Below are 12,372 nucleotides of genomic sequence, written 5' to 3' on the forward strand. Positions count from 1 at the left end.
GAAGGTATTGATGACGTCATATACTGCTGTACACATGGTGACTTTAACCCACAAGCTATCAGTTTTGTCTCCCTCGATCATTGAGAAATAGAACAAGATTCATCCGATGATTTCTTACGTTTTGTTCTTGCATTGTTGCGAGACAACAAGAAATTATGAATTTTTGTCTTTTTTATTAGACAGGGACATTTATGAACAAAGCAAAGATTAAGCATATTGCATTCCGTTTTAACAATGATCGAAAAATAAAGGAAGACAAGTTGTCATCTCAACGAAATATAGACCGACATACTTATTTTGTTCCGAGTCGCCCAACCAAGCAATACTGTTACTCTCCAGTTACCTTACAAGAGATTGGAACTCTCTGCAGCCGATCTTTCCTTCACGACGACGTATTTATCCAGAGACAGTAGAGGGCCTTCCCCTCTAATGTCTATGGTTTATCCCTGTCCACCCGATAGCAAGATAGCAATGACAACCTATGTTATAGGCGACTGTAGGCTTACACATGCCCGGGTATACACATGGAAACACTTTGTGTTAGTTTACATCAATGTTTTCATAAATATGAGATTCGTGACACTTATCTGTCTGCAAAAACAAAAGATGAGTTATTTGATCGTGTGATTTGTTGATACCCACGTCACACAAAATATTTCATTGATTCACGTCCTTGACTGACCCGCAAAGTGGTGCGTAGTTCTAAAATTAGAGAAGTGGAACATTTAACCCAGAACAGACGAGGTCGCCACCTTCCGGCCCAGGTACACAACTAAACCGCGCACGTCCCGTGTTCTCGCATTTCATCGCGAGACCTCGAACAGAAAGTACATGTTCCATTGTCCCGTTCCAAGGGAACTATATATTCTGAACTTGTCGCTATCCGCATAAGCAACGTTCTCTTGACCGTGGAACGCTCCTACGAAACGGATTTGATATCACCCAGATAATCTTGTTTGACTTTGGGGTCGACAATTCCGTTTCGAATTCTCTGATCTTGTATCGCATCATTTACAATTTTTTTTCCAATGTTTTTGGCAATGGCTGACGAAAAACAAGTGAAACGGATTCGGAAGTCGTTCTGGGACGTCAACCAATACAAGAAGACAGTCAAGCGAATTGAAAACGGGCACAGGTAAGCGACATATTTCATGGTGTCATCTCTTTGATAATTTTTTTAAATATAGTTTACAATCGAAGAGGGAAATGACACTCGCGCAAAAGTTCATGGACATGAAAAAAACTATAGTTGCTCTAGTAGAAAAGATATATTCCTTCAAAGTATCTCATACAACTTCAAACATCGGCATGGCCTGTTTTTCGATGCATAAATTTGGCTTTCCGAAGGTAAATATTTATGAAGTTTGTTTTCGTGAGTTTCATAACTAACATTAACAATGGCCTAATGTATATGGTAGCGGAAACCGGTTTCATCATCCGATCATAGCCTTGGTTACGCAAGATACTGTGAACACCGGGTAAATTAAGTTTTCGACATTGCTGGTCAAAGCTTCGAATGTGAAGAAAACGCATCGTTCCCGATATTTGAAACAGAAAGACATTGATATACCTGTGCAATCTCTTACCAAGAGGACACAGAATGAATATTCATACGAAGCCTCTTACGAAGAATGTTATCACATGGAAGTGCTACCGAACGGGAACTGAGTAATTTGATACTCTATCAACTCCACAGCAGAGTTGCTTACTGTATAACGAACTTGCAATTGGCGTTGATGAGAATCTTCGAGGGTTTATAAAGTAAATTTCAGTGAAGATTCCCTGCGTGCAAACAATGTCCTATATTCTAGTTTCGATGTCTACTCAGATACAACTTCCCTTCTCAGCGTTTCGTTACCTTCCAAAACCACAGTAGAAACACCTTTACTGAATTTTAAGCACTTTTCCTGTCCTTCTTTTGGACTGACTAAGCATTCTTATACGGATAAGTATTGAATTTAGAAAAGGACTTTGCTAATCCTGCACAATCAGGGTTGACTGAACAGCAAGTTTTAAACTTATTCCCTTGATATCTCAAGTGCAATGCCAATTACACGTTTTGTTTACAATGCAAGGAAATCCACATCGATCTCTCATTAGGGATAAACACTCGTCAACACTAATCATTCATTCTCTTAATTAGGCTGTACAACTTATTTGGATTTGGGGGAAAAAATATGATAAAGAAACACATCAACCGGACTACAGACGAACTTCAATCTCCTGTCGTCAGCTCGAAATCATATTTAGCTCAAACTCCCAACACGGTAAAACATTCTAGCATTTCGTTGAGAAAATAACTGTTTCTACAGTGTTTGTCCAAGTTTTGAATACAATCTGTACACGGGCACCACTGACCCACTTGCAAAAAAAAACACGGATAACTCAATGAGTTGGCAAAGTGTCATCCTTCCATTCGAAGTCACGTGACCCAGTTTGTATCCTTCCGTAGGAATTGCATGCTATTGAATTCTACCGTCATTTCCTCGCGATAACGTTAAGTTTGTTGCAAAGACATCCTCTGAACACAGTGACATCAGTCAGTGGCCTTCACCAAGCAGTTAAAACAAGGTTCATCGTGCGCCGTTCTTGAAATGAATGCTTCGATGGAAAGGTGTCAGGCAATGGTGCATTTCCGTCGGGTGATACCAGATGTTCCGAGATGTGGTAGCTGCATGCTGATGTTGGCCTTGAACGACGGCCAAGAGTTACTTCCCTACATGCCAACAAAATATAAAAATAAAAAAGAAACAATGCTTAGTTTTGAAGATGACTCAGACCATGTCCTGTGAGAATCCGGAGCCGATTGGTGAAAATTCAATGACCGATAATTCTTATCTCCGATCTTGCACTAACCACAACTGCTTTCGCATTTTGACTTCGATTTGTACAGATGCGACGTTCTGTATGACTTCTCACCTTGTGCCTTTGGTACTCGGCAAAGCGATAATCACGACCCACAGGCGATCTAAACTACCGCAATAAATGCTAGAGGACCGGTAGTAACTTGCAAACGAAATACAACGTGACTGGGTCAACAGTAGCAGTCCATCACTAGGTTTGCTGCAGTAATTTATCCCACGGTTTCCCCCTTAAATATGGGGGCGTTTTCCACTCCACACAACCACACCGTGGAAAATCGATCACGGGCAATATCGCTGCTCAATATCCACGAAAAGTTCAGGAAAAAACTAAAACAAAACCAGGAAAAAATACGCCCTTTGAATTAAAAAAGAAAGAAAGAAGTGGGTTTTTTCACGTTTTTTTCATAATTCTGACCGAAATTATGAACGTGATCCAAATTCTTCAGATGTTTTAGCACAGGAACGGTCTGCAAATCGACCTACGCTGTACTGTCCACAAAAGTAACAGCGTTTGTCATGTTACTGTTCTCGCAATCATTCAATACTTGTGAGAAATCTATTCAAGTGACGTGAATATAGCTAGCGCTGTAACTTTTAGAAATATTCAAAATCATACAGCACAACGCTGTATTTTATATTTGAAATTTTATTGCCGGTAAATAAACCCAGTCCGAAATTCATATTTTAGCGATGGGCATGTGGACATTATTTGGGGAGTACTGTGTTTTGCCAACAGGGCAAGGATAATGCAAAATAAAATAAGAATTAAGACCCAATGGAGCTTTCACTGAAAGCGATGACATAACTGTCAAGTAAAGAAATAATGTGATATCAGTCATAGAAGTTCACGTGTTCTACCTAAATTCAGGAATAGATCTTAACCCGTTTACCACCATGATTTGTCCGAACCTATTGTTACCGATGGTGATTTTGGACCCATTTACAGGAAATTGGGGGTGACAGGTGAATAGATCGTTGACACGGAAACACATCGTTACTTCTTCCTTCAGCTCAGCAAAAGAGCTTTCCGTGATAAGTTAAAGTTCCATACATCAGGTCGGAAAAGAGAATATGCAGGTTAAGAAAACCGGCAAGATCCGCTTGCTTCAGACATCATGCACACACAATGATGAACACGTGACTCCCCTTTCTTTTCAGATCGTGTGATGATTTCATGGCGATGCTGCAAGAAAGAGCCGAGCTTGAAATGAAGTATTCCAAGAGTCTCAAAGCCTGGGCCGATAAGTGGGAAGAAAAAGTTTCCAAAGGTATGAGACGGGATTTTAATGCAAAAAAATCCTCCCAAAGTTTGGAACATCTTGCAAACTAGAAAGAAGATAAAATTTGGTTGAGAAAAGTTTAAACCATTGGAATATTGGAAATTTCATATTGTAGGAGGGGTGATCAGAAATGATGGGGATTATTACAATGTTCTTCTCTTCAAATATTTAATATATATTTATTTGGGTGCTGACAAATGATGTATCCACCCCCCCCCCCCCCGTTCTCACTTTTTTCAGTCATGAGAATAGACAATACATTATGAAGAAGCTTTTAAAGTTTTACTTTGCCCTTTTCCGTAATTTTTCGACCCTAAATTCTCCATAACTAATAAGTCAGCATTTCTACCGATAAACACATATTCTAAGAATTCTTACGTAAGCAGTGCAATGACATGTTAACAATGTACTGTGGCATAAGACAGGATGTTATTTCACACGACGATTACGATGCGTTATAACATAATGCATGATGTAATTTTGTTCATTTTTTGCACTAATTCTATCGGCAGCAGTTGAATCGTAGATGGTTCTAAAGATTGTTTTATCTTATTTTCCAGGGCCCGAGTATGGTTCCACGGCGTTGGCATGGAAACAGAGTTTACAGGAGTCAGTTCAAATTTCCAGATTACACGAAGAGTGTAGGTTTAAATTGATCGGACCGGATGGCCCAGTACAGAATATGCAAAAGTACGTAATAGTGTAAATTTCAGTAAATGATGCGAAATATACGATGTTCTTTTGTCTCCGTCCATTGAGAATACGTTGCTAGGAAACGGGACTTTTCATGTATCGATGGCGCATGCGTGTCCAGTTGATCAGCACGCCACATGAAACAAATTCTCGACTGCTGACTTGTTCATCGAAACTGAATCGGCTTGCAATACAGTGCATAATATTTTGTGAACGTATTTCAAATATCATGTTTGCCCTCCGATAAAATTTAAAAAGTTGTAAAAGTATTTTTGCCACATCAAACACTGTTATGGAATAGACCACAAAACCAATCGAATCTGGAGATTGACATCTGTGTTATTGAATGTTATTAATCACAGATGGAAGAAAGACAATTATCGCAAATTGACCTTCGGTGGTTACCAAGAGATACGAGAAGCCGAGGAAGGATTCGCAGCTGCGCAGAAAGATTATGCAAAACAGCTAGTAAAGACGAAGAAAGCAAAGAAGGTAAAATGTCTCAACGATTCTGATATCAGTAAATTTGAATTTTTGGGGCATCATAGCATTCTTGCGTGGCTGGTAGAGTTCCGATCAAATTCAAATGCTTGTCAAAATTCCAATATTACAAGTGATACAATTATCTCTTCATCGAAACGAATACATTATAGACTTGCAAATCAGGTACAGTACCTCATCTTTCAGGCAATGTTCTCGTATCTTGGAGGCCCCAATCTGAAGAAATCACTGAGAATCAAACTGCTCACTCTTGTGAACATACTACTGTTGATATTCCAGTTAAAGGAAAACAAAAGGTTGGAGCTTATTCAAGCAAACAAACAAACAAACAAAAGAATCAATGCAACCGTGTCGCAGGAGGCATTTGGTAATTGGATCAATTGGAAATGTTAGTTACATTGACCTAGTCGCCAGCAGGTTTACGAAGTCCCACCTTTTACAAAATTATTTACTTCTTACTGTGCTATGACTTGCACTTTTACAAGTAATAGCGTAAAAATTGCTGTGTGCAGATGCAAAATATTCCTTGTGATACAACTTGCAGGATTACCACATTGCTTGCACTAACGTGTTCAAGGCACAGGAAGAATTAGACACACAAACACTGTCCCCTTCGTCGAATCCAGATTCACTGCGGAAACTCCAACAAAGGGTAGAAAAACTAGCGAACGAACAGGAAAAACTCAAACAACAATATCAACGTCGACTTCTAGATTGCCATGGTGATTTGAAGACAAAATATGTACAGGTGAGTCGGCTCATGATCGCTTTCCAGTAACAGCAACCACTCAGTCGATCGGAAAGTCACAGAGAGTGACATTATTCAAACAACAGCGCCACCAACGGCAAATCACCATACTCAACCTGTCACCGTCGTCTACTGATACCCCTCAAGCGAGGATGAATCAATTTTGACTTATCTGCCCGCATAATCATGAAAACACTACAACCTCACTACTCATTACCGCATTTCAGGGGTATCGGACATAAACACAGAGCGACGCATCATGGAAACCACAAGAATTAAACTTCGTACAGTAGTCAGACATAAGCTGCGTTGAAGTGACTATGTTAGTTCCTCTGTTCGTGGTTTGTTAATTAATTTGAATACACCCTTTTCTAATACGTATACATATTCATATATCGTTTGTGATATCATAAGTATGTAGGTAAACACACATTTAAAAAGCATATGTTCTTCCATTGAATGAAAATCCCATGCTGATTCGACTTTTTTTTTCATTTTCTCAGAACATGACGACACAGTTTGAAAAATGCCAAGCGTTCGAGAAGAAACGGTTGGATTACTTGAAGGAACAGTTGAATCTGCATCTCAAATGTGTGGATTTATCGGCATTGCCAAAGTAAGTTTATCAGTGACGTCACCAACTCAGCGGAAAATAGCAGACGACACAACTTGTAAATGTTGTATGTATCGTCTAGATATGTAATTTGGGTAAAAGGTTACCGCCAAATCAAATTGTGTGGACAAAAATGCGCAGGAATCTTATTTTCTCTGTGAATTTAATGCAAATTCCGGTTGTTTGAGTCCTGCATATCACCAGACCTGAACATGATATTTGATGTGAGTTTGCTAAAAATGAGGGAAAAAATCTGAAACGGTATTGTAATGAACGAAAACTGATGTGAAACCGTGTCAAAGAAAATACCCATTAAAACAGCCAAGATACGTCTTTGTAAGACTTAGTGGAATATGAAAAATATGACAACTGCTTTGTACAAATAATTATATTGTGAATTCGGTTTAAACTTGTACGAATAAAATGTCTCTGTAATTTCTATGCACAGTTTTGAGAGCATCTACAAGCAGGCCTATGGCGTTATTCAATCAGCCGATGGAGGCAAAGATTTGGAGAGTTGGAGAACTAAGTATGGCACAGGAATGGAACCAAACTGGCCGAAATTTGAGGTAAGAAAGATGTCACCATTGGAATGAGGGTGAAAGATGTTGCAGGAAATCTACCAACTGTTAATCTTGTGTTAACTTAAAGCGTTTCTGTTGGATCTTTTGAGTTCTTTGCCTCGGTTTTTGAAAGAATTTGACAGCATTTCCATGCGGGTTAAATTTGGCAATAAAAGATGTTACGAACTTGTCCGTTGTTGTGTATCGACCACCGAATACAATGATATAACTTGGAGAATATACTTCATAAAATTACGGAATAGTGACTCAGATTTTAGTTTTTAGCTCTAAATATTCATACGCAATGTTTTTTCTCATTATCAGGACTATGACATTCACGCCGACGGCAGGAAATTCAGTTTTTCCGTAAAAGGTGTTCGGCCGTCACAGTCAGCCAGGGAAGACGGGTTAGTGTCTTTTTTGTAATTATTTTGTTTCCAATTGTGCATGGATTATTTCTCTGTGAATTAAACCAGTGGACGCTTATTCCATATTCTACATTGCCATACATGTGGAGATACACTCATGTATACACGTGCAAACCTGAAAATTGTGTTACAGTGCATGCATGAATTATGTACACGCGTAAAATTAACCGCTTATATGGACAGGCAGGCGGAGAAACAGAGAGAGAGAGAGAGAGAGAGAGAGAGAGAGAGAGAGAGAGAGAGAGAGTGTGTGTGTGTGTGTGTGTGTGTTCTGAAGTATGGATAAATTTATATAAATAAGATATATCAAATGACAGTTTTTTATAAATTATCAGAACCATGTGAGGGGTGGACGGTTAGCTAACGGCGTTCTCGGGAATTAGCCTCACCCCCCCCCCCCCGGAACGGTAACCGCCTTCCCGGACACTTTCAAACCACTAGTTGTAATGTATATATGAAGTCTATTATATATTTAAAAGGGCATTACGGATTTTCCCGAGCAGTTCTATAACATAATTATAATTTTTCACTTCCACAGACTTCTCGATGATGAATTCGATTCAGACGATTTTGAAGATTTTTCTGACGAAACAGACGGCGACAGTAATCCCAAAGAAGTTAACGGCCACCATTACGTGACAGCGAGCAGACAGAAAGACGAAGGTAAAGGTGACACTTTTAACCACAAGGTCGTCTTCCACATCCTGTCATGTATTGCAGTCTTCAAATTTACCCCATCTTGTATAACGAAGGCTGAGTTGAATTGGTCTTCCCGTGTAGGCTAAAGTCTGTTTCAATGCTCCAGACGGCTGAATTATTGGTTGGTGATGCGCCATACACTTGAACAAGACCGACCGTCATCATTACACATGAATGCACTTACCTGGTTTCTTTACGTAAGCAAACAAGTTCTTTTCACATGGTATATCGCAGGTCAACAAAAGAGTTCTGCTTACCTATAGCCAGGTCTGTTAGCCGGGTCTACTATTGTATGTGACAGTTCTTCAAGTGGAGCAACTGTGCCTTCATGGACCGACAGATGTAGCAACGAAAAATAAGCTTTAAAAAGTTGCGAATCGTCCATTTGAAAATTATTCTTGTTTTTAATGTACCAATAAATGACGTTTATTTCACAGATGATTCCCCGTACCAAAATATCACACCCAGAGGCAGCCTGGGCGCCGAGTCCCCAGGCGGTCAGTCACCAGGCGCAGAGGGAACATCGCCCTCAACGGCAAGAGGTAGTTTGGACATGTTTGCTGTCAGAGCGCTGTACGACTTCGAGCCGGCGTCAGACGATGAACTACAGTTGCGCGCAGGTGATTATATTTTACAGAAATCTAATCCCTTGTTTTGCTCCACAAAGTCAAGTGCTTTGTTTTGTTTAATTATCTGCGGAAATGTAGCAAATTTACATGTTATCTGAATTTTAACGGAAAGTAACCCCTACTGAAAAGTAGATAAATTTGTTTCAGAACATTTTGTTACTTCGTAGGCCTACTTGCGTTATAACGTGGCAATTATTCAACGGTGCCAGAATAACTTTTTTGATTACTCAGATAGTACATAATATTGAACGAAAATTTCAGTTACTCGCCAAAATCCGACAAAAATCTGAATACTATCACAAACCTACTCACTGGTTACATACGCCATGACTTTAAGCCCTTGCTGGTTCTATCAAACTGCACATCTGTTCAATCAGCTTCCTGAAAAGGAAGAAGGGTTGTAACGTATTGTTTGGGCCTACTAGCCTTCCCTTTTTTCCGCCGGTAAATAATTAATAAGTGGCCGTGAAACTTCACGTTTTCATGGCAAACTTAAAAGAATGCGATAGCAAATAGTAAATTATTGTATTTTTCGTCAATTTAATGGTTTTCTGTGTTTGCGGATTCATTATGTGTTAAACAAGGTGTAGGCGACAAGACCGCTCGTTTGCTAAACCTGAAATTGTGTGTTATGCAGGTTTTTATACAAATAGAACGCAGTTTATGAACATTCTATGACTTGAAAATACATTTCAGAGAGAGAGAGAGAGAGAGAGAGAGAGAGAGAGAGTATGTAATGATGTTCTACAAAAGTCATTTTTTCTGGTCACATCTTAGTGATGCATGATGCACCACGCTTAATCTGTGAGTGTGATTTCGATGTTGTTTTGAGTATGTTCAAATGCAGTTCCGTTTTTTATTTCTCTATTTTCGTCATCTTTCAGGTGATATTCTGACACAAATTGGCAGCGTACACGACAATGGATGGGCCTACGGTCGGTTACGAGATAGACTTGGTCTGTTTCCGGCCAATTATGTTGAAGCTCTAAGGTGAAGCTGTTGCCATGACGTCGATGAAACCGCAGCAGTTTCGTTGCTATGGAAGATGAAGACTCCATGGCTCCCCCATTACAACAATTTCAGTTATTTTCTATATATAGCGGTAAAACGGACAATATATCAATATTATAATCCTTGGACATTTATATCATATGATGACGGCAAAGGAGACTCTGGTTTGCCTTTGGCCTGGAGAATTTTCTTGCCTTTCAAACTCACCGTAAATTATGGAAATAAAATCAACGTTCTAAGTAACACTTTTTGTTTCTGGTGATTATTTTCGTGTAAGTAAAATACGGCGAGAAACAATATTTCACAATTTGAATTAGTCCATCTATTTGAGGAAGTAGTGATGGAGGAAATGGGTACAAAATCACGATTAGGCTGTGACGATGGTGTGGTCGATTGATGTCCATTCTTTTGGTTTAGTGAACTGTGAAAATCCCCGAGATGGCCTTACAAACTTTCATTACTATAGTAAGGGTGCATGATTGAATAATTTTAACGTCATTAGCCAACATGACAAAATTGGTCAAAAGTTTTGGCATAGATTTGATTAGTGCGTTTCGTCAAAGTGTTTTGCATGATAACCAATCAAATGATACGTTGTACGGATATTAGCATCATATGCAAATTTAGGCCACGACCCCACCCTGACCGCCATATTGGTTATCGTTGAGTTCCGGAAGGACATACATCACACTACACTAGAGTTTATCGAAGTCACCTGAAGAGCAGATAGAGGCGAAACGAGCCAATTTTAAGGTAAGTATGCGGAGGGAATGGGTTCGAATTGATGTATATGTGTTGAAAACGTCGTGCTTATCTTCAGGTTGGGTTGTGTATTATCACAACGACTTTACCAAGTTGGTTGAACGGCGGAGTGGCGTAAAGACACAGCTCACGTCACGAACGGTGTGCTGTGTGGCGGCAGCAGGGCTTCGCTTATCCAGGCGTATGATTTAGCGCAGGCAAAGTAGTCGGGTGGCTACTTTTCACAACGTCACGAAATTCTCTCTTCTGACAGTCTGAGTAGGAGTGAAACAACTGTCGTTTTCCGAATGGATATTTGACGGGAATTTTGTTGGAAGAGATTTGACCGGTCGATAGCAGTAGGCAAAAATATGTAAAATCTGAACGGCTGTCTGAAGGGGTGTTGCCGTAAGCTGGGCGGTCACCTGAGTGTAAATATTCCGTCCCTGGCCGATAAGGACGTATTCAGTGGTTTAGAACCTTCTCCAACAGTACTTGAAGGTATTACCCCCAATAAATATGTTCCAAACCCTTTCAATTGTGCGACACCATTCGTAGTCTCTGTAATGACATTGGATACAGGAAGTTTTGACTGAGCTGTAGTATATGACATCTTCCCACGTCCGGTAGAGTCGTGTGTAACCGTTGAATTTTGTGTTATCCGTTGAGATATTTTGACCCGCGTCGCTCAACAAACATTCATTACGTGTTTGCCGAAAACAATCTCTTATACAAATATAATCCCCGTGTACAACAGCAGCAGTGAGTCTGCATCTGGGGCAGCTTTTCAAAACAGTCTCCCAAAATCAAAAGTAGCGAACGCAAATAAATACCAGTGGAAAAGCATGCGAGTCCTTGAATTTTTCCCAACCACTTTACTTTGAATAATGTAGAAGATGGTGAAATTAGGGCAAATATGGGAATAATGGATCCGTGAAGTAGCTAGCTGGCCAAATCAACCAACAGATATGATAATATGAGGAAGTCAGGATGGTATTGCAAAGGGGAAGCTCACAGACCATAAGGATTTGAGATTTTATCCTGAACTATTAACATGGCCAATTCTTTCTACCATTCATTCATTCATCCACTTTTCTCAGAGTTCCCAGTTTATAATCAAGCACCAGGGAAAGTCAAACTCCATGGGACTATGAGGAAGGAAGTTTGTTGTTGACTAATGATATTCACAACAAAAATATTTTTGTAGTGTACACTGTATCTTTGTGATGGAAATTTCATACCCATATGACAAGAATAAAATATAGCGACTGAAAATATGATAGGAGAGACCTTGTGTACGCAAGCACTGTTTTAGCCAAGGTGAACAAACTTGGATATTGGAGGAGCAAGGATATCAGCTTCAATTCCATTTCTTTGCATGTGGGTCATCAGATAGTTAAAAATAGGTCCAACTGCATGATGGAAAATGGGAGCATTTGAGAAACTAGTCGGTAGAACCATAGACACTTGAGAAAAAATTGAGGGTCTATGGTAGAACTAGTAAATACCTGATTTATTGGCGTATTGTACAGATCTATTGAACCATCAAGTTCTTCATAGATTTGCTGAACCCAGTTCATAGCGTAGTGTTATCATATCAGT

General features: G+C 39.6%; 2 protein-coding genes across 4 annotated transcripts in view; both read left to right on the plus strand.

Annotated features, from left to right (window-relative positions):
• The first annotated feature begins 801 nt into the window (after window positions 1-801).
• Window positions 802-10,272, plus strand: LOC139131138 (protein kinase C and casein kinase substrate in neurons protein 1-like). Its single transcript, XM_070697101.1, has 11 exons — window positions 802-1,135; window positions 4,023-4,132; window positions 4,705-4,834; window positions 5,200-5,329; window positions 5,883-6,086; window positions 6,590-6,702; window positions 7,148-7,268; window positions 7,587-7,669; window positions 8,229-8,353; window positions 8,827-9,009; window positions 9,903-10,272. The coding sequence occupies exons 1-11, from the start codon at window positions 1,029-1,031 to the stop codon at window positions 10,010-10,012; spliced, it is 1,416 nt and encodes a 471-aa protein (XP_070553202.1). The 5' UTR covers window positions 802-1,028; the 3' UTR covers window positions 10,013-10,272.
• A 388-nt stretch (window positions 10,273-10,660) lies between these two features.
• LOC139131146 (protein kinase C and casein kinase substrate in neurons protein 1-like) overlaps window positions 10,661-12,372 on the plus strand; it is a 38,469-nt gene continuing 36,757 nt past the window's right edge. For all 3 annotated transcript variants that reach the window (XM_070697112.1, XM_070697121.1, XM_070697130.1), the window contains exon 1: window positions 10,661-10,782. The gene's annotated coding sequence lies outside the window, so the exon portion shown is untranslated. The remainder of the gene's footprint in view (window positions 10,783-12,372) is intronic.

The sequence above is a fragment of the Ptychodera flava genome, chromosome 1 (genome assembly GCF_041260155.1).
Source record: "Ptychodera flava strain L36383 chromosome 1, AS_Pfla_20210202, whole genome shotgun sequence".
NCBI lineage: Eukaryota > Metazoa > Hemichordata > Enteropneusta > Ptychoderidae > Ptychodera > Ptychodera flava.

What these genes read in the sequence shown, in the direction of transcription:
- LOC139131138 (XM_070697101.1), top strand. Translation starts at nt 1,029, where the DNA reads ATGTTTTTGGCAATGGCTGACGAAAAACAAGTGAAACGGATTCGGAAG. An exon ending in TGAAGACAAAATATGTACAG is followed by an intron (nt 6,087 to 6,589) that starts GTGAGTCGGCTC and finishes TCATTTTCTCAG; the next exon opens with AACATGACGACACAGTTTGA. An exon ending in CAAACTGGCCGAAATTTGAG is followed by an intron (nt 7,269 to 7,586) that starts GTAAGAAAGATG and finishes TCTCATTATCAG; the next exon opens with GACTATGACATTCACGCCGA.